Genomic DNA, 27887 nt, shown 5'->3' with positions numbered 1-27887 from the left:
CCTTTGAACTGTATTTATAGAGTCCTTGGGCTCATATAGCCGTTGTAGGGTGTCCAATGGTGTTATGCCATGTGTCCTGGGTCCCACAAGCTTTTACTTGAAATTCTGGGCGAACATTCTGATCTCTGATGAACTTCAGAATGTTGTTGCGTTCATGATGATCTTCATCTGGGTTCATCATGTTCTTCATCTGGGTTCATCATGTATGAATGAACATATGAAGTTCTGGGCGTGTCATATGCTTTTCATATGAATTTCTGGGCAATAACCAAAGTATGGGCTTTTCTTCATACTTCAGAAAGTTCATTTCCCAGATCTGCCTTGGAACTTGGTGCAGGAGGATATAGTGGGATTCTGCATCTTCAGACCCATGCTTTAAGAGATTTTCTGATACTGAACAGTACCTGCTCCCTTGTGTGTCTAATTCCAATTGAATCTGTCATGAGGTTGCTTTTGCTTTTGCTTTTGCTTTTTCTTTTCACCTACTGTACTGTTCACAGTTTAAAGCATGTGCAGAGCTGAACATTCTGATCATCAGAATGTTCCATTTGTTTCACTTAGGATGATTTGTAAGACTACCATTTGATGTAATCAAATCCTAATAGTGAAACATAATGAAGAGCAGTGTTATTAACATCTAGGATAATATTTCCTTGTGGAATATTCCTAGTACATCAATGTTCATAGTCTTAAATGAACATTGAGTATCCTTTTCGACATAATCCTTGTATATGCCTTTATTGCTTGATTGATCAATGCCGAAGTACTTCTCTTGACATTTATTTATGTCACATGTGCCTTGCATGACCTTGATCCATGTTCTTGAGATTCTGGGCTTGTATAGAAGCAACCTTCTGATCTCTTGCGCGAACATTCTGATCTAACTTTCTGACCTCAGTGTTAGATCATGAATTCAAATGTCCTTTGATTTCTTGATTCTTGGTATGATTTAAACATTGTTCCTGTCTTAGTAAAACACTCAAGAACGCACGAATACCAAGAACTATCAAAGTCCATTAATCACCATAAATGCCTTTAATGATTTCTTGATCCAAAGTCAAAATCATTATACGATATGTTCATGTCACATCTGTTCTTGCATGTTCTTGGTGTGGACATTGATTTATGGGTTTGCTTTAATGAACCTTCTGAACAACCTTCTGGGTTCATACATATGAACTTCAGAATGTTTCTTTTGTGCTCCTTCCTTTTTGACGGTTGTACTTTGTGTTGAACATTCTGATGTTCTTTAACACTTTGAACCTTATGAAGGTTGTTTATTTATTTCCTTCAAGAACTACCTGAAGCATATAAATGAGAGATCATTTGTTTTGACAAACAAGATGATTCTTTCTTTGAAGTCCAAAAGAATATTTCTTTGCATCTAGTTCATCATTGCATGCAATTGATGACTTTAAATATTCTTGTTTATCCATGAAGTAATCCTTTATTATTTCTGGATATATTCATGGTTAATGTTCATGATTATTATGAACTCCATTCATATGAACATTCTGATCTCATTTCATATGAACATTCTGAACTCAGAACTTCTTATCTTCAGAAGCTTTGGAAGTGTGATACTTTGAGGAGGTTCTGAGAATCTTCCTAACTTGTATGCATATTTCCTTTTATCTTCTTTACCCATGGTGGATCTTCAAATCATATAACATAAAGCTCAATGTGAGTTTTGTCACATAACTTCAAACACATTCTTTTGCAGCTTGTGATGTAAGTTCTTCCAGCATGATTCAAGTTCTTCCATCATGATTCTTGAGCTATGAATCTTCATGGAGATATGATCTTGTTGTTTCAACTGATGGTATACTCATTCTTTCATTGTTGAGTAGATATGATGCACTTATCAATGTGGGTGGCTTCTAGCTTATCCACTTATGTGATTCCTGTTCTTTTAACAAAAACTCAAGTGCAACCATCAGTAGATCACCATTCATAAAACTTATTATTTATTCCACGAGGTTTGTTATCATTAAAACATTCATCAAAAAGATTTTTGCTTCAACAATCTCCCCCTTTTTGATGATGACAAACCTTTTGAATAAATATTAAGTTTTATGATGGAAATAATAATAAGTGTAAGAATGTTCATGGATATGCAATTAAACTCCCCCTAAACACATGCAAGAGTTTAATTCTTATCAAACTAATTAAACTCCCCCTCAACATATGGAAAAGGTTAATTCATAACATTCTTCATTAATTAAATCCATTTTAGATTTTTCTCTCCCATAATACATATGTCTCCCCATCCTAGGTTTTTCTCCCATCATATATATCTCTCCCCCTTTTGTCATCTATCAAAAAGTAGTAGGGGTGATATGAAGGAAAAGTGACATAATTTTGGAAGGTAAGAATCACAAGACATTGCATGTAATTCACAAGTGCATTCATATATTAAACTCATGGTTTAATTTAAAACACAATGCAAGGATCATGATCAATCATTATTTCAATCAGTTGTGTAAATAAGACATGAAAAATGATAACATATGCAACCATTTCAACATATTCAAAATATGAGATATTTTTCTCAAAAATTGATAAAATGTTTTTTGTCCTTGGTTTCAATGTTTTCGAAAAGATTGATATCTTCAAGTATAGAAAACTCCCCCTAAGTTTTAGAGATGAATATCCTATTACATTTCAAATCTTTTGATTTTCTAAGAAAATAATTATTTTCTTTTACTTATTGTCATAACAGATAAGTTTTTCATTTTGACAAAGGCATGCTCATAATTTAGAAGATGATTATCTAATCTAAATTGAGTCTTTAAAAGAGAAAAGATCAATTGATCTTTTTCAACAATTTTTTGACATTGAGAGAAAATGAAGTATTTATGGAAGCGGTGAAATCAGAGTTTAGAAAATATTTTTCTCTCTTTACAATATTCCCATGTTTGAAAATATTGCTGAGTTTTTTCAAAAGATGAAATGCTTCAAAGTATCATTTGATGCAAGATAGTTTCTTTAAAAGAAATCAATTACAAGCAACAATTTTTGACACAATTTGTGGAAAACACACATGTTTACAATCAAGTATATGCAGCAAATTTATGCACAAACACATATTGATATGCCATTGATGTTTACAACTCTATCTTTGTCTTCAATTTTGCAATTAAAGTAAGATAATTATTCAACAATGCTTAAAACAAATTTTTATGCTCAAAGCAAGTCCAATATAAGTTTAAGAACAAAATATGCAAACCTTAGAGTAATATTTGAAGATTATAACAAGATCATACACAACATCAACATGAAGATCAAGTATATAAAAAATCTTCTAATGCTAATTCAAACATAAGATTCATTTAAAATCATGTTTGAGGAATGATATTTTCATAAACTACATCAAAATCAAGTGAATATCTTCACGTTTCAGATTATTCTGAAGTTTGACAAATTAAGACAATTTTTATGTTTCAAATCAATGAACAATCATGATTCAACATTTATGATCAAACATAAATCTTCCTATCAATTATTTAACAATGATGATGATTTAGTTTGCATCTCATGTCAATAACTCAGTTAAAAATGCATCAAAATCATTTATTTCAAATGTGAAAAGATAAGTATTCACAAAATGATGTAACACATTTAACATTTAACATGATAATTAAAAAGGAATTTGGGGCAAACAATGAGAGAATATTATGCATGAATTTATACATAACAGAAGCATTCCCTTGTTCAATTATAAGAATACTAATTCATTTTAAATGCACCCTTAATATATCTTGTTAAAGCATAAGACATCATGCAATGATTTTAATTATCAATTATGACTTTTGCAGTTGCAAATAAGTATAATATCACCATGAAAGGAGTATGAAGAAAAATATTTCCCTTAGGTATAAACAGCACATATTAATCATGACAAAATTTGATGCATTCAATCATCATATCATATTTATCATAGTGCAATAAATGTGTACCTTATGAGATGATATCCCTCACTTTGAGATTCAATCAAGAGAGCATGCTTCTCTTTCTTTGAAATATTTTCTCATCTGGATGGAGAACTTCAAGCATCAATAAGCATGACTTTTTGAAGCAGCTTAATCATCAGTAGCTTTCTCTTCTTCTTAGTCTTTCCATCTTTCTGATATGAGTGTCTTTTAACATATCCAGATGTTTCAGGATCTGCAGACATATGATCAACAGATGGAATGCTTTGTTCATGAAGAATGTTTCTTTGAACATTCTGAACTTGAGTTGAAGGAATTGTTCCATCATTTTCCATCTGAGAATCCTCAAAGACATTTGCATTGTAGTCTGAGCTGAATTCCTCCATATTCAGATCAAAACCAGCTTCATTTCCAGCTAGCTCATCCTCATCAGATTCCTTTGTGGTAGTGTTTTCACTAAGCATGTGTGTGGCCAGAGCTTTTAGCAACATCATGCATATCTGGATTTTTTAATGACACAGGAACATTTCCCATATCAGATTCTAGAACAATTTCTTGTTCATCAAACTGGAGTTCACCCATGATGTTTGTAACATCAACTTCAGATTTTGAAATTTGTTTCAGCAGTAGAAGATTTAAAGAATCTTTCTCCACTAAAAGCTTTCTGCTTGGTTAGCTTTCTGGGTATTTCTCCAGAAGCTTCTTCAACTTCATCAACCTTCTGAAGTTGTTATGCAGGAACTTCATCAACTTTCCCATCTTCAGCAGCTGTGTCAACTTTCTGAAGTGATGTTTCAGTAGCTGTATCAGCTTCCCAAACCTTATTGGTTGCAATCTCAATGTTTGAGGTATTGCATCAACTTGATGACTTCCATTCTCAGCAACATCAACTTCCTTTTGAAGTTGTTCAACATTCTGAGCTTCATTAACTTTCTGAACAGCTACTTTAGCAATGTATGTAACTTCTTGGAAGGTTTCTTCAGGGATGTTTTGATCCATTGTTGGAGGATCCTCATTGTTGTCAAATTCTTTATGTCAAAGATTTGGCAATCCTTCTCATACACTTCACTTTTTCAGAGGCATCTTAAAATGCTTGAATATGAGTGTGAAAGCCAATTCATATAGAATATGAGAAGTCTTCTTGTTCTTCAATCATATGTTGCAAGAACATGTAGTTGAGATTGAAAGACAATATGTTGAGAACATGGTATATGATCAACATTAACGACATACTCAAACACTTTCACTTATTTTAGCAAGTGAATGCAGAGATTGTTTAGACAAGTCTTTTGAACAGACCATCTTCTTCAATCTTGAGTTTGCAAAAATAATTCTCTTATTTGCATCATATGAGTGCAGTTCTTATGACCAGTAAGGTCCTTGATGTTTGATCCAACATTCTCTAACCTTCCAAAGTTATTGAATGTTCTTTGAGTAATAGCTCTTGCTGACCAATTTTCTCAAAGTATAAGATTTATACCTTGCTTGAAAACAGAGGGATGAACTTTGAAGCTTTCAATTTTTTGGATTGAGTAGCTTCAGCATCAGGAGCATTTTCCTGAACATTCTGATCTGCAGACACCTGAACATTCTGATCTTCAATTTCAGATGTTTCTTGAACATTCTGAATTGCAGTCACTTTGAACATTCTGATCATCAGTTTCAGATGTCTTCTCCCTGAGCATCTTGAAAGATCTCATTGTAGGGATCATTTGTAGTGTCTTCAATGTTGAGATCAAAGTCAGAATGAGCTCCAACATTATCTTGTTCCAACTGAATTCCTTCATCAATTTCCATATGATGATGCTCACTTCCAAGAGTGTTTGATACCAGGATTTCAGCAACTTCCTGTGTATCATTATCAACTTTCTGAGCATGTTGCTCAGTATTTTCTTCAACTCTTATATCTTCAGAGGGTACTTCAACACCTTGACTCATTATTTGTGAAGCCAAGATTTCTGCATCTTTCTGAGTGTCTTTATCAACTTTGTGAGAAGCTTGCTCAATATTTTCTTCAACTTTCTGATCTTGGTCAGAAGGGTTTTCTTCAACATTCTGAGGTGTGTCAACCTTCTGATGTTCTTCTTCAGCAGCATTTACTGGAGTTTCTACAACAATTTCATCTTTCTTCTGAAGAGATACATCATCAACCTTCTGAGTATCATCTTCTGTGATTGAAGCAGCCATATGAGCTTCTTGAGGTATCTCATCATCTTCCATTTGAGTGACAGCATCATCTTGCACAATTTCTTCTTCAACAACTTCATCTTCCTTCTGAAGCTGTTCTTCATTCTCACCAGCAACATTCTGAACTTCTTTTCTTGCAAGCTCAGCAACTTGTTGAAACAATTCCAGGTCTGGAGGAGAAAAAGCTTCATTGTCTTCCATATTTTCAGGAGATCCATCTCCTTCTTTCTTCTGTATGCTGGATAGGTTTTTAACCTTCTCAACTCTTCTTTTCTTCCTAGTTTTCTGAACTTTCTGATCTGCATATCTTTTCACAGATCTAGATGTTCCTGAAGTTGGAGGAGTTGGCATGTTTGAAGTGGTGATGTGAAGTTGTCCTAAGGTTTTGGTTGTGAATCTCATGAAGGTGTATTTACTTTCTTCACCTTCTAGGGATACTTGTGCAACCTTAAAGATGGGAGTCATATGGATCCCATATGGAAACTCAACTACTTTTTGTTTGACAGCCAAACAAAAATCAATCATGAATTGAAGGATTATGAAACAGAGGTTGAATTTTGTTTTGGTCATGAGATGGTACGTGATACATAAATATGTATCAGTTACAACATCAAAGGTTCCACATCTAGGGTGTAAAGTGTGCCTAATCAAGTTATGGAGGATTTTAGGAACAACTTGAAGATTTGTGGAATCATGATCAGGTTTGGTGTATTCTAGGATAGATTGTGGTTCATGTTTAGGTGATGACAGATGATAGCTTCTTAGAGGTGTGCAAATAAATGAAGTTTTGGTTCTTTGACTTGAACTCATTTTAAATTGTTCCATTGTTCTAGAACAACTCAGCATCATCTTGAGAAGTTTCTGAATCTTCATCATTTTGATCTCCATATATTTCTTTAACATAATTTGTCCATGAATCAAGCTCTTCCTAGAAATTTAGAAGACATTCCTGCATCACAAATTGGTAAAGCTTTTGGTACCCGTATTACTTTGGGTCCTTGGAGGTTAGTGTTTCTCTTCTTGAGAGATTCTTTCTTATGACCACATTCTGATTTAAGATGATCAGATTTGTTGAAACAAGAAAACTATATTTTACCAATCTCAACCTTTTGAGCTCATTCTAATTTAGGATAAAATGTCTTTTTGAAAAAAAAGGCTTTTTTTTTAAGTTTCTTTTTAAAAAAAAACATACAGGTTCAGATTGTTGAAATCTTTTTCAAAATGAACATTTTTCATTTACCTCTTCACTTTTGTTTGTGATAGGTTATGAATCCTAAACCATCTTTTTGAAAGGTCTTAACAGATTTTAGAAAGTTTGTTATGTCCTTTTTTAAACTTTACTTCCCTTTTTAAAATAACATTTTGTTTCAAAAATTCAGACTTTTCTAAATCTTACAAATTTTTGCTCATTGAGGATCTTATGTTTCTCAAATATTTTAAAATGGGAGTGCTACAATTTTTGAATGGTATTAAGATATATCATTCAAGATTAGTAGTTTCACATTTTCTTTCTTTTTACAAGAAAAGTTATTATTTTAAAAGTTCATACTTTTAAGATAAAATGCATGAGTCATATGAGATATTATTAAACACTTTATATAAAAGGTAAGGATTATAATTTCTTACCTCTTCACTTCTTGTGTTTGTTTTTACTCATGTGTTGACTTCTTCTTTTTCTTCAAAATCATCTCTGGTTGCCATCTTTGCATCTTCTTCTTCAGAGAGCATTCAGTTTTGAAGTATCCCACATTGTTGCATATGTGACATGCACTTTGATTTGCAGACTTTGACATCACTTCCTTCTGGATCTTTTCCTCATACACTGTTAAGTGCTCAAACCATAGAGGCGGGCTCTGATGCCAATTGAAGTGGATAAAATAGTCACAAGAAAGGGGGGGTTTGAATTGTGACCCTTTAAAAATTATCCTGCAACTTAAAAATTAATTCTCAAGTGGAAACTTGGAATAGTTAAGTTAATAGCAGACTTCAGAACGTTCTGATGTCTGAGTGCAAAAACAGTTTAAAGCAGACTTCAGAATGTTCTGATGCTGAGTGCAAAAACAGTTTAACAAAGTAAATGTGTTTGTGTGTGTTTGTGTTTGCAGTAAGTAAAGAGTATAGGGAAGAGAAAGAACACACAGAAGTTTATAGTGGTTCACCCAATGTGGGTTAGTCCACTCCTCACAATCTTGTGAGAGTTTCCACTATGATGCTTGAGATAACCTCTCAAATCCTGCACCTTACAATCTGTGTTCACCTGAACACTTACAACCCTGTATTCTCTAAGCCTCAGCAGGCTTGCACCTTGTTGCTAAGATAACCTCTTAGACTTTTACAACCTTTGCTCAAACTAACACTTTAGTACCCCTAAAGCTAGATGAGACTTTTTCGTCTTGCTAAGTTACCCACTTAGACTTTTACACCTTTGCTCAAACTAACACTTTAGTACCCCTAAAGCTAGATGAGACTTTGTTACAATTTGTAAGAAGGTTTGAATGTTTGTGAATCAAACAGACAAGAAGAAAAGAGGAAGGAAAAAGTTATATGTGAAGAAGATAACAGAGAGTATTGATTTGCACTAAGTAATGAAAGCCTTAGTCATTGATCAATTTCAGTTTGCAAAAGCTTCAAACAAAATCAAGTTGTTTTCTTGTATGCTTTGCAATTTGTGTGGAGTTTGAATGTTTGAGAATCAAACAGAGGAGGGGTAAGAGAAGTTATCTTTGCAAGAGATAACAAAGAGTATTGATGTGCACTAAGTAAATGAAAGCCTTAGCCATTGATCAATTTCTGTTGCAAGAGCTTTTAAACAATCTTCAAGTTGTTTATTTGAATGCTTTGGCAAGGTGCAAGTAATGCTGAGCCTTTGAACTGTATTTATAGAGTCCTTGGGCTCATATAGCCGTTGTAGGGTGTCCAATGGTGTTATGCCATGTGTCCTGGGTCCCACAAGCTTTTACTTGAAATTCTGGGCGAACATTCTGATCTCTGATGAACTTCAGAATGTTGTTGCGTTCATGATGATCTTCATCTGGGTTCATCATGTTCTTCATCTGGGTTCATCATGTATGAATGAACATATGAAGTTCTGGGCGTGTCATATGCTTTTCATATGAATTTCTGGGCAATAACCAAAGTATGGGCTTTTCTTCATACTTCAGAAAGTTCATTTCCCAGATCTGCCTTGGAACTTGGTGCAGGAGGATATAGTGGGATTCTGCATCTTCAGACCCATGCTTTAAGAGATTTTCTGATACTGAACAGTACCTGCTCCCTTGTGTGTCTAATTCCAATTGAATCTGTCATGAGGTTGCTTTTGCTTTTGCTTTTGCTTTTTCTTTTCACCTACTGTACTGTTCACAGTTTAAAGCATGTGCAGAGCTGAACATTCTGATCATCAGAATGTTCCATTTGTTTCACTTAGGATGATTTGTAAGACTACCATTTGATGTAATCAAATCCTAATAGTGAAACATAATGAAGAGCAGTGTTATTAACATCTAGGATAATATTTCCTTGTGGAATATTCCTAGTACATCAATGTTCATAGTCTTAAATGAACATTGAGTATCCTTTTCGACATAATCCTTGTATATGCCTTTATTGCTTGATTGATCAATGCCGAAGTACTTCTCTTGACATTTATTTATGTCACATGTGCCTTGCATGACCTTGATCCATGTTCTTGAGATTCTGGGCTTGTATAGAAGCAACCTTCTGATCTCTTGCGCGAACATTCTGATCTAACTTTCTGACCTCAGTGTTAGATCATGAATTCAAATGTCCTTTGATTTCTTGATTCTTGGTATGATTTAAACATTGTTCCTGTCTTAGTAAAACACTCAAGAACGCACGAATACCAAGAACTATCAAAGTCCATTAATCACCATAAATGCCTTTAATGATTTCTTGATCCAAAGTCAAAATCATTATACGATATGTTCATGTCACATCTGTTCTTGCATGTTCTTGGTGTGGACATTGATTTATGGGTTTGCTTTAATGAACCTTCTGAACAACCTTCTGGGTTCATACATATGAACTTCAGAATGTTTCTTTTGTGCTCCTTCCTTTTTGACGGTTGTACTTTGTGTTGAACATTCTGATGTTCTTTAACACTTTGAACCTTATGAAGGTTGTTTATTTATTTCCTTCAAGAACTACCTGAAGCATATAAATGAGAGATCATTTGTTTTGACAAACAAGATGATTCTTTCTTTGAAGTCCAAAAGAATATTTCTTTGCATCTAGTTCATCATTGCATGCAATTGATGACTTTAAATATTCTTGTTTATCCATGAAGTAATCCTTTATTATTTCTGGATATATTCATGGTTAATGTTCATGATTATTATGAACTCCATTCATATGAACATTCTGATCTCATTTCATATGAACATTCTAAACTCAGAACTTCTTATCTTCAGAAGCTTTGGAAGTGTGATACTTTGAGGAGGTTCTGAGAATCTTCCTAACTTGTATGCATATTTCCTTTTATCTTCTTTACCCATGGTGGATCTTCAAATCATATAACATAAAGCTCAATGTGAGTTTTGTCACATAACTTCAAACACATTCTTTTGCAGCTTGTGATGTAAGTTCTTCCAGCATGATTCAAGTTCTTCCATCATGATTCTTGAGCTATGAATCTTCATGGAGATATGATCTTGTTGTTTCAACTGATGGTATACTCATTCTTTCATTGTTGAGTAGATATGATGCACTTATCAATGTGGGTGGCTTCTAGCTTATCCACTTATGTGATTCCTGTTCTTTTAACAAAAACTCAAGTGCAACCATCAGTAGATCACCATTCATAAAACTTATTATTTATTCCACGAGGTTTGTTATCATTAAAACATTCATCAAAAAGATTTTTGCTTCAACAATCTCACAGTTGATGCTTCCTGTGCGGTTTCTCTCTTCTCCCTCCGATTTGTGTTAACAAATCATTCTTCTGCTTCTACTCCTTCTGTCCCTTTCGGTTTCGAATAGAGTGGTTACGTACAGTATCGAGTGGCTTCGATCGAACGATTGAACCATACTTTGAGGTGTAATTCTCGAGCGACTAGATACTGTGCAGTATATACTCGTAACAGTGATCTGGGCTGTTTTATCCTGGAGACGGCGTGGTTGTTAGTCTACCTTGCACAAACTAGGGTAGTACCGTGAAACGTCTTAAAGAAAGCGACCTGGTCGTGACTCACCAAGTAATTTCGTTCGGTATATTTTAAAAACGAAAAACAACAATTTTAAGACGTTTCGGAAAAACCATGAGTACCAACAACGAAATTACTATATCTGGAACAACTATCGATTTCAACAAACCGTTTAAGTTTCACGGTAGTAACTTCAAGCGTTGGCAAACAAAGATGATGTTTTTTCTAACTACTAAAAAGGTTGCCCACGTCTTGAAGGACAACATACCTGTGATACCAACGATGTCGGTTCCTATGGAAACGACTGGTAATGGTAAGACAGCAGTGGCTACAGATTCTTCTGTATCTGCTACTAATGCTGAGTTGGAAAGGCTTAATGCCGAACATGCTGAAAAGTTGAAACAGGCTGAAAAGGATATATTCCTCTGGCAAGAAAATGATTACCTGTGCAAGAATTACATTTTGAACTGTCTTGCGGATCATCTATATGATCTGCATCTTATTCATAAGACAGCTAAGGATGTTTGGGATGCTTTTTAGAATAAATATAACACTGAAGAGGCTGGCTCAAAGAAATTTGTTGTGAGCCGGTACCTAAACTATAAGATGAACGACGAGAAATCTGTCGAAGAACAATCTCAGGAGCTTCAGAACATAGCTCATGAGATTTTTGTTGAAGGAATTCAATTACCTGAGCAGTTTCAGATAGCTGTGATAATTGATAAACTGCCCCCTGCATGGAAGGACTTCAATAATGCCCTTAGGCATAAGACTAAGGAGTTCTCTCTTGAAAGTCTGATTACTCGACTTCGTATTGAAGAAGAGGCAAGAAAACAAGAACTGAATGAAGAGGTGTTTGCTGTCTCGAACAACAACACTATAAAGAAATATGTGGGTGCTATTCTGAAGCCTGCTGGCAACAATTCAAGAATCAGAACCGCCCTGCAAATAAGAATTCCAATCGGAATAAGAATGGGAACCCACAAAAGGTCCCAAGAGCTCAACCATCAAAGAATGACCCTGCTCAACCGTTTAATTGCTACAATTGCGGACAACCAGGTCATATGGCACAAAAGTGTAGAAACCCATCCACTAGACCGGCTCAAGCTCAGGCTCACTTGACAACAAATGAGGAGCAGCCGTATACTGCAATGATAACTGAAATCAACATGGTGGGTGGATCTGATGATTGGTGGATCAACATGGTGGGTGGATCTGATGGTTGGTTCTTATTTGGCATGCACGACTCTGTCACGTTAATAAACGAATCATTTCTAATATGAGCAATCTCGGTTTAATTCCTAAGTTATCTTTGAATGAATTTGAAAAATGTCAGTTTTGTAGTCAAGCAAAAATAACAAAAGGATCGCATAAATCTGTAATAAGAGAAACTGAACCATTTGAATTAGTACATTCTGACATATGCGAACTTGATGGTAACTTGAAACAGACAAAGATACTTTATAACTTTTATCGATGACTGCTCTGATTACACTTATGTGTATTTAATGAAAAACAAAAGTGATGCGCTTGATATGTTTAAAATATTTGTTAAAGAAATTGAAAATCAATTCAATAAAAGAATCAAGCGCTATCGTAGTGACAGAGGCACTGAATATTTATCACACACATCCAATGAGTATTATAAAGAGCACGGAATCATTCATGAAACAACTGCACCTTACTCTCCTGAGATGAACGGTAAAGCGGAAAGAAAAAATAGAACCTTTACCGAGTTGGTAGTTGCCATCATGCTTAATTCTGGTGCAGCGCCTCATTGGTGGGGAGAAATTTTATTAACTGTTAGCTACGTGCTAAATAGAGTACCTAAAACTAAGAACAAAATTTCTCCTTATGAAATTTTGAAGAAAAGACAACCAAATCTGTCTTACATTCAAACATGGGGTTGTCTAGCCTATGTAAGGATTCCTAATCCCAAGAGAGTCAAACTAGCAAGTAGAGCCTATGAATGTGTATTCATTGGGTATGCCTTGAACAGTAAAGCATATATGTTTTATGACCTAAAGGCTAAAGTAATCATAGAATCAAATGACGCCAATTTCTATGAAACGAAATTTCCCTTTATATCGAGAGATAGTGGGGGTAATAGTGGGGGCGCAAACATGAACACTACACCTGATCACAATCCAGTAATCAGAAATAGTGATGAAAACATCATAACTGATGTTACAAAACTTCGAAGAAGTAAGAGAGCAAGAACTGCTAAAGAGTATGGACCTGAATATGTGGTTAATACATTAGAAGAGGATCCATCAAATCTCAAAGAAGCTTTGTCTTCCTTGGATGCAGACTTATGGCAAGAAGCCATAAATGATGCAATGGATTCTCTACTGTCTAATGAAACATGGCACTTGACTGAACTGCCTCCAGGCTGCAAACCAATAGGCTGCAAATCTAAAATTGAGTCTTTTCAGCTTTGCAAATTGTTTATTTTTCACTCTGTGAGATCCATATTAGTTAGTGGTATAAGTAACAAGCTTGATTCAAGCAGCAGGATCGGCATTATTCCATAATAAGTAGAAGAAAAAAACTGATTCACAAAATGGAAAAGAAATTTATAATATATGGACATTAATTAATAGTATACAAGAGATCATATTGACGGGGAATATTTTCATATTTTTTAGTGAGAGAAACTCCTGCCTTCTCTCTAAGTTTTCTTCCTCTTTCACACATCGAGGAGGGGTGATTTTAGGTCAATTTTTGACCTAGAATTACCCCTCTGCATCTTTTTTTTCTCCTTTCTTTCAATCTAAATAAGTGATTTCCACATACATCAAGTTTTTTCGTGATTTCGTCGTCTTAGTGCGACGTTGTGTTGTTCGTCGTCTTGTGCGACGTTGTTTGATTTCGCATCTTTTGTTGTTCGGTGTTCGTTTGGTTCGTATTGAAAGATCAGCTTCAGACAATCACAAATTCAATCAATGATTCGGTCGTCAACGTTGCAGATCCAGAAGCATGGGTATTCTGGTGATTTAGATTTTATTATATTATTTGTAGGCATTTTGCCGTTGAATGCTATTAACTTGGGTGCTGTGAGTTTGTTCGCAGATTCACCCTTTACGTTTTTAGCTATATTGATCATGTTATTGTCTCTGATGTATTCTATCAATATGAATGAATGAATATCCTTTGTTTTTGTAAAAAAAAAAAAAAAAAAAAGAGATCATATTGATGGGAAGATTTTGATGTGTTTGAAATCAATTGCTTGTCTCAGTTTCAACAAATTTGGACTTGCAGGCTTGCAGCACAACGAAGTCCCACATCATTCAAAAGTATGGGAAGTACGCAAAGCCTTCTTATAAATATCGAATTCGTTGCTTGAAATAAACATGTCCTCACCGTTTGAATTCAATGTGCTCAACATACTATTCTTCACCATCAGGATTATTTTCTACTTTTGTTTAATAAAATTCACTTGAAAGTATGAATTTTGTCTAACGTAATGGAAAATAGCCGAATGGGAAGAATAGTGTTTAGTTGGCATGAATACTAGTTTAATGTTTTAAGGTGTGTCCTATTGAGTTACGTGGTTTTAATAAATATTAATTTTTGTAAAAAGATATATGTAATCAATATTTTTTTAAATTAAATTACAAGGTTAAAGGAAATGAGATAAAATATGGTATGTTATAAGTTATTGAATTAACTTATAAAAAATAAGTTAGTTAGTAAAAATAAGTTATAAGCTCACGAGAAAGTTATGATTATTAAAGGAGTCTATTCTAAATGTTTTGTCAAGTCTATTCTAGTTAAATGAGTTTATACGACAAATTATAAATTATAAGTTCAAAAAAATGTCTTGCCAAATGGACCCCAAATAGTTCAAATGTGTTCAAATGTTTTCGCTCTTGTGCCTATTTTTTCATTGAAATTGTAGCTTTTAGTAAAAAATAAACCTTAATTTGATTGGCACGGGTCTCTTCTAACTTAACCAAGGTCATGGGTTCAAATTTAGCTTTGGGTATGCAGCAGCGTTAAAACTCTTAGGGATATTTTGCTGCCCATTTGGGTCCCACAAGACTCGAGGGATTAGCTCCCATAAGTTTCCCGCGGAGGATACCCGGTTAAAAAAAAACCTTAATTTGATCAAATTTGAATAATTGATAATATTCTATACATAATTTGACACATGTTGGACTTCATATGAGATTCTTCGAAGAACAATAATTTATAAAAACAAACTCAATTTTTGTATCGAAAAACACTCTTGATTTGCTCTTAATTTTGCATTCATAATTTTAACCTCACAATCTCATATTCTTGGTCTTCATTGGACAATGTATTTCACTCAATTTTATGGCATTAATCTCAATCAACATCTTCTCAACCAAAAGAAAACTCCGTCGACATAATTTTTAATAGTCTTTGTTACATTTTATGTAAAATTATCAACATCCTAATTCTTAAAATTTTTCATTTTTGTAACCACCAGTTGATCGTACCTGATCAAAAGGTGACCACCGGTGCATTTTTGTATGATGGTTGAATGGTGGTGGAATGCATCAATTGATAACTGGAACGGCGGGGGATGTGTACCTGCAGACACTCTGACGCTCAAGTCAGTATGAGATCAAAATGAAGGTGTAGGAAGAGAGTAAATTCTAACCTTGGGGATTGTGAAGAGTCCCCTTTATATAGAGGTGGGTGTTTGCAGAGCCGTTGTAAGTCACACATGTGCTCGACGATTACGAATTTGTAGGAAGTGTAACCGTCGAGGAGAGATTCGCGGGAGCCATGGTGGTGACCGTTACTGTTCGTTTGAACATGTCTCATTTGCTCTGAGCACCGCCCTCGTGGGGAGAGGGTGTGTTGCAGTAATGTTGCCAAATGCAGAATCTGGACTTGGTTTGTATTGTGCCTAAATGCTTTGACCAGGCCAGAACACCAGCAAAGCTCAAACTTGACGACGTGACAATTATGTCTTTGTTAGTTGTGGGACATAAAGCATTGTTTTTGGTTCATGACTTGACGATTGGGTCTTTGTTAGTTGTGGGAGTTATTCACAAGGTATCATGATACACTTCTTACTCAAACATGACTACGACATTTCATTTCATTTTGTTCATGATATAAGTTCAACAAGTTAACTGTCGAATAGATTTTCAAACTATGTTTGAGTTGACTATTCATTGCACGTCATATTCAAAGAGTGTGCTTTCAACAACCGTGAATTTGAATCCCAAGCAGGACTTACTTATTACTTTAATTGTTTTAATTTCATTACACTGCAAATAAAAAAAAAAATCTCAAACTTTTGCACACATTCATACATTAATGACAGCTTCAATATAAGATATATTGTAGTTCTTAACAATACAATTGACCTGATTAATTAAAATCCAGATAGGCAAAATATATAACATAATACAACACATCAAATGGTCACCCTTAGCATGAACAAGATCCATGGTTGCATGAGGAAGTAGATGTTTCAACAAAGCACATTCTTCTCTTCTTGGTTGGATATGAATTTCTAAAGTGAAAATTCCATCGAGGTAGAAGCCTTTTCCAGTACAAAATATAATGCTTGATGAACCATATTTCACATTTGCAATACTTTGAGTTGCCTCAGCATTATCCCCTTTGCAACATTTAAAGACAAACACATTCTTCATCCTGCTTTCCGATGTTGACATTTCTATCTTCGATTGTTGAAGTTGAAGTGCATGAGGTGCTTTTTTGAGATCCAAATTGACATTTCTAACTTCGGTTCTTAAATTTTAAATGCAATATTCCTTGTCCCACATCACCAGTAGAGGTAAGGCAGCAAATTAAGATAAGATGGCATGTCCACAACAAAACTTTAAAGCAATATATCTTAATCAATCTGATTGCAATGAAAACTTTTCTTCTTTATTTTTTTTCTCTTTTGATTAAGATCATGAAATTAAAATACCTTGTAAAAATATCGTACTTCAATTTCTTTGTCGCGTCTCCTCTCACCTTACGATCATAAAATAATTAACTATAATGGTTAAGTATATCTTGGGGGATAACCAATTCAATATTTCGGATACGTTTATATAACAACCAGCATTACTAGTAATGAATTAATGATTCAAATTTAAATTAAAGTCACAGTTAAGCTTATATTGAACTGCAATGGTGTACAAAGAGATGCATATATATAGCAAAATGAACAAAGAGCATAAGAAATCTGAAAATACATGCAACTTTCATGAGCTAACTGGATCAAAGCTTTGCCGACGCAGCCATCGTCGATACCAACAAAGACACCACCCCAAGTTCAGTAATCAACTTTGGTGTAACCTTGACAACTTCTTCACACATCTTTATAATAGAATCATTGTCTTCTCCTCCTTATCAATAATCTGCTACCTTGCACTAATTCAAGATATTCAAGCTTCAATTTTATATGATTGATATGTCAAATTAATAGGTAAGGGGGAAGTGACACAGGGAGAGAGATTGTTTCTTTTTGTATTTTTGTGTTGTGCTTGTGAATTCTGAGAGCCAAAAAGAGTTAAGCTAATGAGAGAATTAGAGAAGAGAAGAACCGTATGTGGAAGTGAAACAGGGAAGCACAGAACATGCAGAAGAATTTCCATTTTAATCTTATGGTAAATATTTATTTGAAGCTGTAAATCTGAAGTTCTGAGTTTTTTCACCTATGCAAATTGTTTATTTTTCACTCTGTGAGATCCATATTAGTTAGTGGTATAAGCAACAAGCTTGATTCAACAAATGAAAAAGAAATTTATAATATATGGACATTAATTAATAGCATACAAAGATCATATTGATGGGAAGATTTTGATGTGTTTGAAATCAGTTGCTTGTCTCAGTTCCAACAAATTTAGATTTGGTTTCAAACTGAGTGTTGTTTTTGCAGCACAGGGAAGTCCCACATCGTTCAAAAGTATGGGAAGCACGCAAAGCCTTCTTATAAATATCGAATTCGTTGCTTGAATAAGCATATCCTTGACGTTTGAAATGAATGTGTTCAACATACGATTCTCCCTATTCTCCGGGCTTCGGCTTTTGTTTAATAAAATTCACTTTTAAATATGAATTTTTTCTAATTTAAGTCGAGTTCCGCAAATGGGAAGAACAGTGTTTAGTTGGCATAAATTAGTTTAATGTTTTAATATGTTTCCTATTGTGTAGGGATGTGCAAAAATGTGTTTAACTAAATTAAAATCGATTTAGTTAACCAAATTTAATTTAATCAATGGTTTTAACTTGTTATGAATTCTTTATTATTTTCTTTTATTAATGTTCATCCAGAATTTAATTTTAAGAAAAAAAATTAATTTTAAGAAAAATTAGAAGTTTATAAACAAAACTGATATATATATCATGTAAATTAATTTGGTGTAGTGGTAAATTGAGTTTGCATAAAGTTAAAGGTCATGGATTCAAGTCTCAAGTTAGATGAGTTAGAGTTAGATAATTTTTTATTTAAAATAAATTAATTGACTCAAGTCACCACTTCACCCACCGGCGCAGCCACCGACCACCATTACCATGCCGCTGCCGGTTCACCGGAGAAAAAAAGTGCACAAAAAAAATGATATGTAAAAATCTCTCAATAAAAAAACTTAAAAAGGTCGCTTTAATAAAAATACTATTCAAAAATATTAAACCGGTTTTTAAACTATACTGAATTGTTTTTAAAAATAAACCAATTTTTTTTTAAAGTGGTTTTTCAAAACTGAACTAAACCATTAATGTGGTTCAGTTCAGTTTATGAACCATGAACACCCCTACTATTGTGTTCGTAAATTTAGTTGTTGAATTCGACTAACTTAACGAAATTACATGAAACTATATAAAAAAGTTATATTTAGTCAATATTTTTTTTAATTAAAATTACAAGGTTAAAGTAAATGAGATAAAATATGATATGTTATAAGCTACATCAAAAAATTATAAGTTAGTAAAAATAAGTTATAAGTTCATGAGAAAGTGATGGTTATCAAAGGAGTCTATTCTAATTAAATAAGTTTATGAGACAAACTATAATTATAAGCTCAAAAATTGTCATGCAAAGTCTATTTTAGTTAAATGAACTTATGAGACATAAACTATAAATTATAAGTTCAAAAAAATGTCTTGCCAAATAGACCCTAAATAGATTAAATGTTTTCGCTCTTGGCCTATTTTTTTCATTGAAATCATGGCTTTTAGTAAACAATAAACCTTAATCTGATTGACACAAGTCTCTTCTAACTTAACAAATGTTATGGGTTCGAATTCAACCTTGGGTATGCAACATCATTAAAACTCTTAGGGAGAGTTTGCCGTCCATTTAGGTCCCACAAAGCTCGAGAGATTACTCTCCGCAAGTTGCGCGCGGAGGATACCCAGTTAAAAAAAAAAAACTTGATTTGATCAAATTTGAATAATTGATAATGGTCTATACATAATTTGACACATGTTGGACTTCATGGGATTTTTCAAAGAACAATAGTTTATAAAAACAAACTCACTCACAATTTCTTTCCTCTTGGTTTTGCATTCATAATTTTAACCTCAGAATCTCATATTTTTTGTCTTCATTGTACAATGTATTTCACTCAATTTTATGGCATTAATCTAAATCAACATCTTCTCAACCAAAAGAAAACTCCGTCAACATAATTTTTAATAGTCTAAAATGCAAAATTCTCAACATCCTAATTCTTAAAAATTTTCAATTTTTGTAACCACTAGTAAAACTCATCGCGTTTCTACCGTAAACCAACCAACCCCAACATGTTTTATAGACCTAAATGGATATTTAAGGTGGAGCGTTTATTCATTATGTACATGAAACACAGATTGGGTTTATGTCAGAACGTCAAGTTCCACAATTTTAGACTTAATTTTGTCAAACTATTATGCTTGAAGAGGGAGAAAGATGTTCCATTTTTTTAAAAAAAAAAAACTCGAGTTACTAAGTGATGATACATTTCTTATTCAATCTGACTCGGTCTTTCAAATGAACCAGTTATGGGAGTTGGAAATAAAGCTGAGTTTTTGGTTCACGACTTGACGATGGGGTCTTTGTTAGTTGTGGGAGTTATTCACAAGGTATCTTGATACACTTTTTACTCAAACATGAATCGGACATTTCATTTCATTTCATTTCATTTTGTTCATGATATAAGTTCAATAAGTTAATTGTCGAATCGAGTTTCAAACTATGTTCGAGTTGACTATTTATTGCACGCCATTTTCAAACAGCGTTGTTTCAACAGTCGTGAATTTGAATCCCATCCCTGACTTATTTATTACTTTGTTTTAATTTCATTACGCTGCAAATAACAAAAATCTCAAACTGTTGCACATTCATAAATTAATGACAACTTCAATATAAGATATATCGTAGTTCTTAACAATACAATTGACCTGGTTAAAATCCAGATAGGCAAAATATATACCATAATACAACACACCAAATGGTCACCCTTAGCATGAACAAGATCCATGGTTGCATGAGGAAGTAGATGTTTCAACAAAGCACATTCTTCTCTTCTTGCTTGGATATGAATTTCTAAAGTGAGAATTCCATTGAGGTAGGAGCCTTTTCCAGCACAGAATCTATGCTTGATGAACCATATTTCACATTTGCAACATGTAAAGACAAACACATTTTCATCCTGCTTTCCAATGTTGACATTTCTACCTTCATTAGTCAATGTTTGTACTTGAAGTGTAATTAACTATTGACCTTCAAAATCACATTTGGCGCATTTGATAGTTTTTAATTGCTTAAATAGTACTAATTCTTTATTTATTTTTTTTGGAAAAATAATATTTTCATTGTTAACCAACGATTGAGTTGATTTATTTTAGGTAGATGAAGGATGATTATACTAAAGAATTATCGAGGAAAGCATTTTAGCCTGTTCAAAAAAAAAAAAGAATTATTGAGCAAAGGATCAATGGAATTAGTTGAGACGTTGAACAAGAATTCGTATAGGAGGTGAATTATTTGATATCAGTTGTTAACAAGTACCTCTCTTCACTGACATTTGTGTATTAAAAAATGGAATAAAAGTCTAACCAGTTTTGACTATGAGATTTATTTTTTAGGAGACTGAGATTCTTAAATTTTAAATGCAAATATTCCTTGTCCCACATTAGGTACCAGTCGGGGTAAGGCAACAAATTAAGATAAGATGGAGGTGCAAGTAAACAAGGCTGTGTAATGCATGTCCACAACAAAACATTAACGCAATATATCTTAATCAATTTGATTACTATAGTAATGAATTAATGACTCAAATTTAAATTAAAGTCACAGTTAAGCTTATATTGAACTGCAATGGTGTACAAAGAGATGCATATATATAGCAAAATGAACAAAGAGCATAAGAAATCTGAAACCTACATGTAACTTCCATGAGCTAACTGGATCAATGGTTGCCGATGAGCCACCAACGACGCAGCCATCGATACCAACACAGGCACCACCCAAGTTCAGTCATCGATTTTGGTGTGACCTTGACAACTTGCTTAGCTAACATTTCAATATTCATTGTAACAGGGAAGCACAGAACATGCAGAAGAAGTTCCATTTTAATCTTATGGTAAATATTTATTTGAAGCTGTAAATATAAAATTCTGAGTTTTTTCAGCTATGCAAATTGTTTATTTTTCACTCTGTGAGATCCATATTAGTTAGTGGTATAAGCAACAAGCTTGATTCAAGCAGCAGGATCGGCATTATTCCAGAATAAGTAGAAGAAAAAAATTGATTCACAAAATGGAAAATAAATTTATAATATATGGACATTAATTAATAGCATACAAGAGATCATATTAATTGGAAGATTTTGGTGTGTTTGAAATCAGTTGCTTATCTCAGTTCCAACAAATTTTGGTTACAACTGTTATTTTTTGCCGCACAGGGAAGGTATGGAAAGCACGCAAAGCCTTCTTACAAATACGGATTAATTTTAACAAACAAATTAATGTGATTGTTGTATTTGTGTTGGGATCGAATAAAGTATTTTGTTAGCAATTAATTAGTTTAATATTTTTGAGGACCATTCAAAGAAAGTATTGTCTTCCTTCAAAAAGAGAAAGTATTGTCTTGGGCCTGACAAGTTTTATATTTTCTTCGGAATCTTTCATTTTTTTGAAGGTTCTGATTTAAGGTTAAATATACTTTTGGTTCCTATGAATATATCAATATTTTGTTTCAGTCCTTTTAAAAAAATTCTTTAACTTTTAGTCCTTATAAAAATTTCAAACAACACCTTTGGTCCAAAAATGTATAGAATATTGAAAATCACTCCAAAAAAAATTAGATTGTTTTTAACAAATTCTTGTTTTAGTAAAAAATTCTAATTTTTTTTTGGAGAGATCATTATAATATTATAAATTCTTCTGCAAAATATTATTCAAAAATATGAATTCTACATATGAGTTTACTTCAAAGGATTTACCAAAAGTGAAGATGAAATTTTTTTGGAGGATTAAAAGTTGAAGAAATTTTTTAGACGGATTGAAACGAAAATTTAACATATTTATAGGGACAAAAAACATTTAACCACAAGTTTTAATATTGGCAAAATTCCACTTTTAGTCTTTTTTTTAATATTTTTGCTTCTTTTTTTCTATTATTTTAATATTTAAAGAATAAATAGAATAGAATTCATATTTGTTTTTTTTTTTTGAAGAAATAGAATTCATTTTTTTAGTAAAGAAATAGAACTCATATTTTCATCTAATCTATATGAATATATAGATATAATGTTATACTATAATTAATATTTTTTTATTTTTTAATATCTTCTATTTATTATATTTTATATATGTATATGTGTAAATTCATATTTGGTCTTTTATCTTCTTTTTTTTTTCATTTCGATTGACCCCTTTTGAGTCATTTGCATATGGATTTTCAAGCATATCGTTGCCATGGAAAACATGCATCCATATCCTAAATCAATATCATATGGTTCAACTTTCACTTCATCAGCTTCTGTTGGGATGAGAAAACCTTTCCTTGCTTCCATTGCATTTTTCTTCAGTTCCTTTACTTGGCTAATCACTTCAGCATGGAATGTGGCTTTGTCCATCTAAAGTGTAATTAATCATTGACCCACAAAATCAAACTTGGCACATTTTATAGTTTTTAATTGCTTAAATAATTCTCTGGTCATCTTTTTTTGAAAAATAATATTTTTATCGTTAGCCTCTATAAAATCACAATCCATTAACATTCGCCTCTATCCAATTTTTATTTATTTCTAGTTCTTTTAGAATACAAAGCTAGGTGAAACTTACATGTAACTTCCATTAGCTAACTGGATCAAAGCTTTCACTCCTACTCGTCGAGGACTAACCGCCACCAACGCAGCCATCGATACCAACACAGGCACCACCCAAAGCTCGGTCGTCATTCGTCAACTTTGGTCTGACCTTGACAACTTGTTTAGCCAACATTTCAGTATCCTTTGATGCTTCCTCTTTCTCTTCTCAGCTCCCAAAGCGAAGCTTCTCCTCCTTATCAGTAATCTGCTTCTTCATTAACTTGCACTGATTCAAAATACTCAATCTTCAAGAAAAAAGGTGATTAACAAAAATGGAAAAGAATTTCATAATATATACAAGAGATCATATATACTCTTGCGAAGATTTTGATAAATCAGTTGTTTTATTGGTCTCAGGTTCCAACAAATAGTACATATTTAGAGTAGACTTGGTTGCAAAGTATGTCTTTGTTCATTGTTTATGCACGGGACATCGTTGAGAAGTATGACATACACGCTAAGCTTATAAATTTGGATTTTCTCCACTGATAGAAGTATACCTTTCTCGGCCTTTTGGCTAAGATCAAATGTAGTATCTCTTCTTATCAGTTTAATATCTGATATGTGAACCAATGGTTCACACTATATTAAATTACTTTTTTCAGGGAGAGAGTTCGTTTAAGTAGCTTGCTGCTTCGACTCTCGAGTGTCGTCCATATCTTGCACTATTGCACGGGCTAGCACACCCATCAGTTCAATTTTTCATTTGTTTATACCCGACTTTGTGCGCTTACACCTTTTTTAGTATTATGATTTACATCCACCCCCTTTAACGCTGACCCAACATGGTGGACCTCTTAAGATTTTCCAAAATAATATTTTATAATAACAGACTATGTGCGCTTATACTTTATTTTTAATTATGGTTTTCTTTATTGTTCAATGACAACTTCTCTGAAAATTCAATATTCACAAATGCTCAATTTCAACAAAGGTTTCAAACGCATTTTTGTTGTTATTCCTTGTTTTGACAGCACGCAAGCTTAACAAACAAAACACACTCAAACATTAAACAATAAGCATACAAGTTATTCCTTGTTTTAATAATGTTACACTGCAAATAAAATAAAATAAAACAATTTCCAATTGTTCCACACATACACTATTAACAGCTTTCACACAAGCCATTTTTAGTATTCTTATACCTTAGAAAAATCCATATTTGTAGAAATACAACACCTCAAAATGGTCGCCCTTAGCATGAACAAGATCCATGGCTGCATGAAGAGGTAGATGTTTCAACAAAGCACATTCTTCTCCTCTTATTTGGATATGAAGTTCTGAGTGAAAATTCCATTGAGTTAGAAGCCTTTTCCAGCACAGAATCCAGTGCCTTGTGAACAACATTTGCAATACTTTGACATGCCTCAACATTAAAACTATTCCCTTTGCAACATGTAAAGACAAACATATTCTTCATCCTGCTTTCCAATGTTGACATTTCTGCCTTCACTAGTTGAAGTTGAAGTGCATCAATTGCTTTTTTGAGGTCACATAGTATCTCAGGTTTGTAATCACAGCAGATAGTTGCTATGTAAGGCATGCATCCATATCCTAATTTAATGTCATATGGTTCAACTTTCACTTCATCAACTTCTGTTGGAATGAGAAAACCTTTGCTTGCTTCCATTGCATTCTTCTTCAATTTCTTCACTTGGCTAATCACTTCAGCAAGTATTGTAGCTTTATCCATCTAAAGAGTAATGGACCATTGACCCACAAAATCAAATTCAACATATTTTATAGTTTTAAATTGTTTAAATAATTATTATTTTTTTGGAAGGAAAAAAATTGTTGGTCTCTATAAAATCATCATCTATCAACATTAGCATGTATACAATTACAAGCAACATAGAAAACTGAATTAACCACATATTTGAACTTAATTTAGTCAAGTTGATTGATCCTTTGGTAACATTGTCTTGAATCATTTTAATAACTGATGAAGAAAGCAACAGCTGAGTTGATTTATTAAGGTGGATGAAGGATGATTATAATATTAATATCGGAGTATTGAGGAAAGAGGAAGACAACAAATGGAGTTAAAGTCTAACTAGTTTTGATTATGAGATGCTTAATTAAAACATAAATACCATAGTATTATATTAATTGCCCCACATCACCATTATAAAGTTAGGCAACAAATAAAGATAAGATGGCGGTGCAACTAAACAACAGAAAACATACTAAAATAGATCAAGAAACTGACTGTGTCTAATACATGTATAATATAATTAATGAATGATTTCCAGTTTGGGACCATATACTAATATCATGACCTCTATAATTGGTGTGGTTGTTTGTCATATGAGATATATAATTGCACATTACTTACATAAGAAAGTGATGCACCATTTGACTTTAGCAAACAGTAACTCTCACACAAAGTTGACCATATAATGACAACCATAATGCAATCAGAATCCTTTAATTTAATTACAATAATGCACTTCAAATTTCAAAACTTGTGGTGCTTATAGTAACAAAATGACTGAGCACCATTTTTCTTTTAAAATTATCAAAGAGCTAGCATGAAAGGGAAATATATGTTCACAATAAATAAGCATTAACAAATAAGGAAATGCTAATAACATTTGTTAAAAAGTCTAAGATAAAGTATTTTTTATTCTAAAGGAGCATTAAATGTTTTTTTTCTCTTAAGTCTCGAGAATTGGTTGATAACGTTGTTATTTGAACATCAAAATAGAGACACCATATACGATATCATATGTATTTATCTCTATCTCTATTACTTTTTACCTTCTATGACTTACACATATTTCAGAAATAAACACAAAATAAAGGGATATGGAAAAAAACAAAAGGAAAAATAAACACCCTATTCAATATCAAAATTCTGATTGCAAAAAATAATTTCTTATTGACAATACATTTTTCCCTCAGGTACCCAATTATATTTCATTCTCACCTATGCCTCAAAGCTTGTATTGCAATCTTTGTTCAAACTTAAACTGGTTTACCTAAAAACCAAAACTATATCTTTCCCTCACCCAATTTCAACTTTCCATTAAATCTATCAATTCCCTTTCTCATCTCCACAGCACATGCATTTTATAGAAACTTGTCATAGTTCTTATCTATTAAGCCCTAAAAGAGACACGGATGCTAGACACGATATTGACACATAGATATGAATAATACTATACCACCTTCAATCTGATTCTGAAGTGTCGGTGTTACATATGTTTTATGCAAGAACCAACTATTTTGTTCACAATCCATCAATTAAAATATTTTAGAAAACTCTAAACCGAATTTACAATTAAAATGAAATTATAAAACTAACAACAAAAAGAGCAATGAAAGCAAGGAAGGAACAAAAACATACCTTTTGTTGAGTGGAAGCTACAAGACTACGTAATGTTCCAAGGTGACCATTTATTCTCTCCCTTCTTCTCCTCTCTGCTTCCCTATGGTTCTTCAAAGAAGCTAAACCTTTCACCTCAGAAATCTCATCTTTACCAACCTTTTCAGTAACAGGGCACTCCACCACCTTTTCCTTCTCATTCTCCAAAACCAATGAATGTGGTGGTGATGACAATCCATTGGAAGCTCCAAAGTTATCCAAAGTTTGATTGAACAAACTCAAATGATCATACGATGATGAATAAATTTTGTCATAAAATGAGTAATCCATAGTTCTTCTGAAACTTTGTAGTGTGATCAATGGGGATGCTACTTGAGAAAGAGGAGAAGAAAACCGGGTGGACGAGTAGTTGGGGCGAACCAAAAAGAAAGCTTTTGAAAATGGATGTTGTTTTGTTTGTAAATAGTGTTGTTGGTCATAATTTCCATTAAGCAAAGGGAAGAAGAACGTTTGAAGGGGTTAAAGGAGAAGTAGATTAATGTGAAAACATCCACATTTTCTTCTTGATAGTATTGAGTTCAACCATTTTTAGGTAGGAAAAGACAATTTTGTGAATTTTTGGAGTGAGATTTTACTCTGCCTCGGATTTCAATGAAAGAACAGAGAAGGTACAAGATGGTGCTGATGGAAACACGCAAGGTTTTAGAATTTAGATATGTGGAGAGATAATCAATATGACCACTGTTTTTGTCTTTTGAACTTATATGTAATGTATGAACATAAACATTGGTATTACGTTGACTATTTATAGTGCTAACTTTTATTCTTTTTTTTAATATAATAATAATAATAATAATAATGCTAGCAACATACTCTATTAAAAAGTCTATTGGTTAAACTCGCGCACTAAATATAGAGACTATGAGGAAGTGTAGTGTGTGGGTTTGAACATGCGTTTCAACATATCAAATATCTTTGCATTCTATAG

The 27887-nt window shown here is 33.2% G+C and overlaps 2 protein-coding genes, 1 non-coding gene and 1 pseudogene across 3 annotated transcripts; 1 reads left to right on the top strand and 3 right to left on the bottom strand.

Annotated features, from left to right (window-relative positions):
* Positions 1-469: 469 nt before the first annotated feature.
* Positions 470-11004, bottom strand: LOC146932219 (uncharacterized). The gene is made up of 2 exons (XM_085703875.1): positions 5302-11004; positions 470-5078 (listed from the first exon to the last, which is right to left on the bottom strand). Exon 1 carries the CDS (start codon positions 7020-7022, stop codon positions 5595-5597), a length of 1428 nt encoding a protein of 475 aa, XP_085560001.1. The 5' UTR covers positions 7023-11004; the 3' UTR covers positions 470-5078; positions 5302-5594.
* A 5686-nt stretch (positions 11005-16690) lies between these two features.
* Positions 16691-23337, bottom strand: LOC146932218 (transcription factor bHLH30-like; annotated as a pseudogene).
* Positions 23338-24067: 730 nt separating this feature from the next.
* On the top strand, positions 24068-24262 carry LOC146932217 (U2 spliceosomal RNA). Its single transcript, XR_015009036.1, has one exon. It is a non-coding gene; the product is annotated as a U2 spliceosomal RNA (small nuclear RNA).
* Positions 24263-24554: 292 nt separating this feature from the next.
* Positions 24555-27680, bottom strand: LOC146932216 (putative transcription factor bHLH107). Its single transcript, XM_085703874.1, has 2 exons — positions 26921-27680; positions 24555-25264 (listed from the first exon to the last, which is right to left on the bottom strand). The coding sequence occupies exons 1-2, from the start codon at positions 27227-27229 to the stop codon at positions 24767-24769; spliced, it is 807 nt and encodes a 268-aa protein (XP_085560000.1). The 5' UTR covers positions 27230-27680; the 3' UTR covers positions 24555-24766.
* Positions 27681-27887: the final 207 nt, after the last annotated feature.

The sequence above is a fragment of the Medicago sativa genome, chromosome 4 (assembly GCF_051527215.1).
Source record: "Medicago sativa cultivar Bolivia chromosome 4, Bolivia_mono, whole genome shotgun sequence".
Classification (NCBI taxonomy): domain Eukaryota; kingdom Viridiplantae; phylum Streptophyta; class Magnoliopsida; order Fabales; family Fabaceae; genus Medicago; species Medicago sativa.
This window is presented reverse-complemented; position numbering and strand designations above follow the sequence as displayed.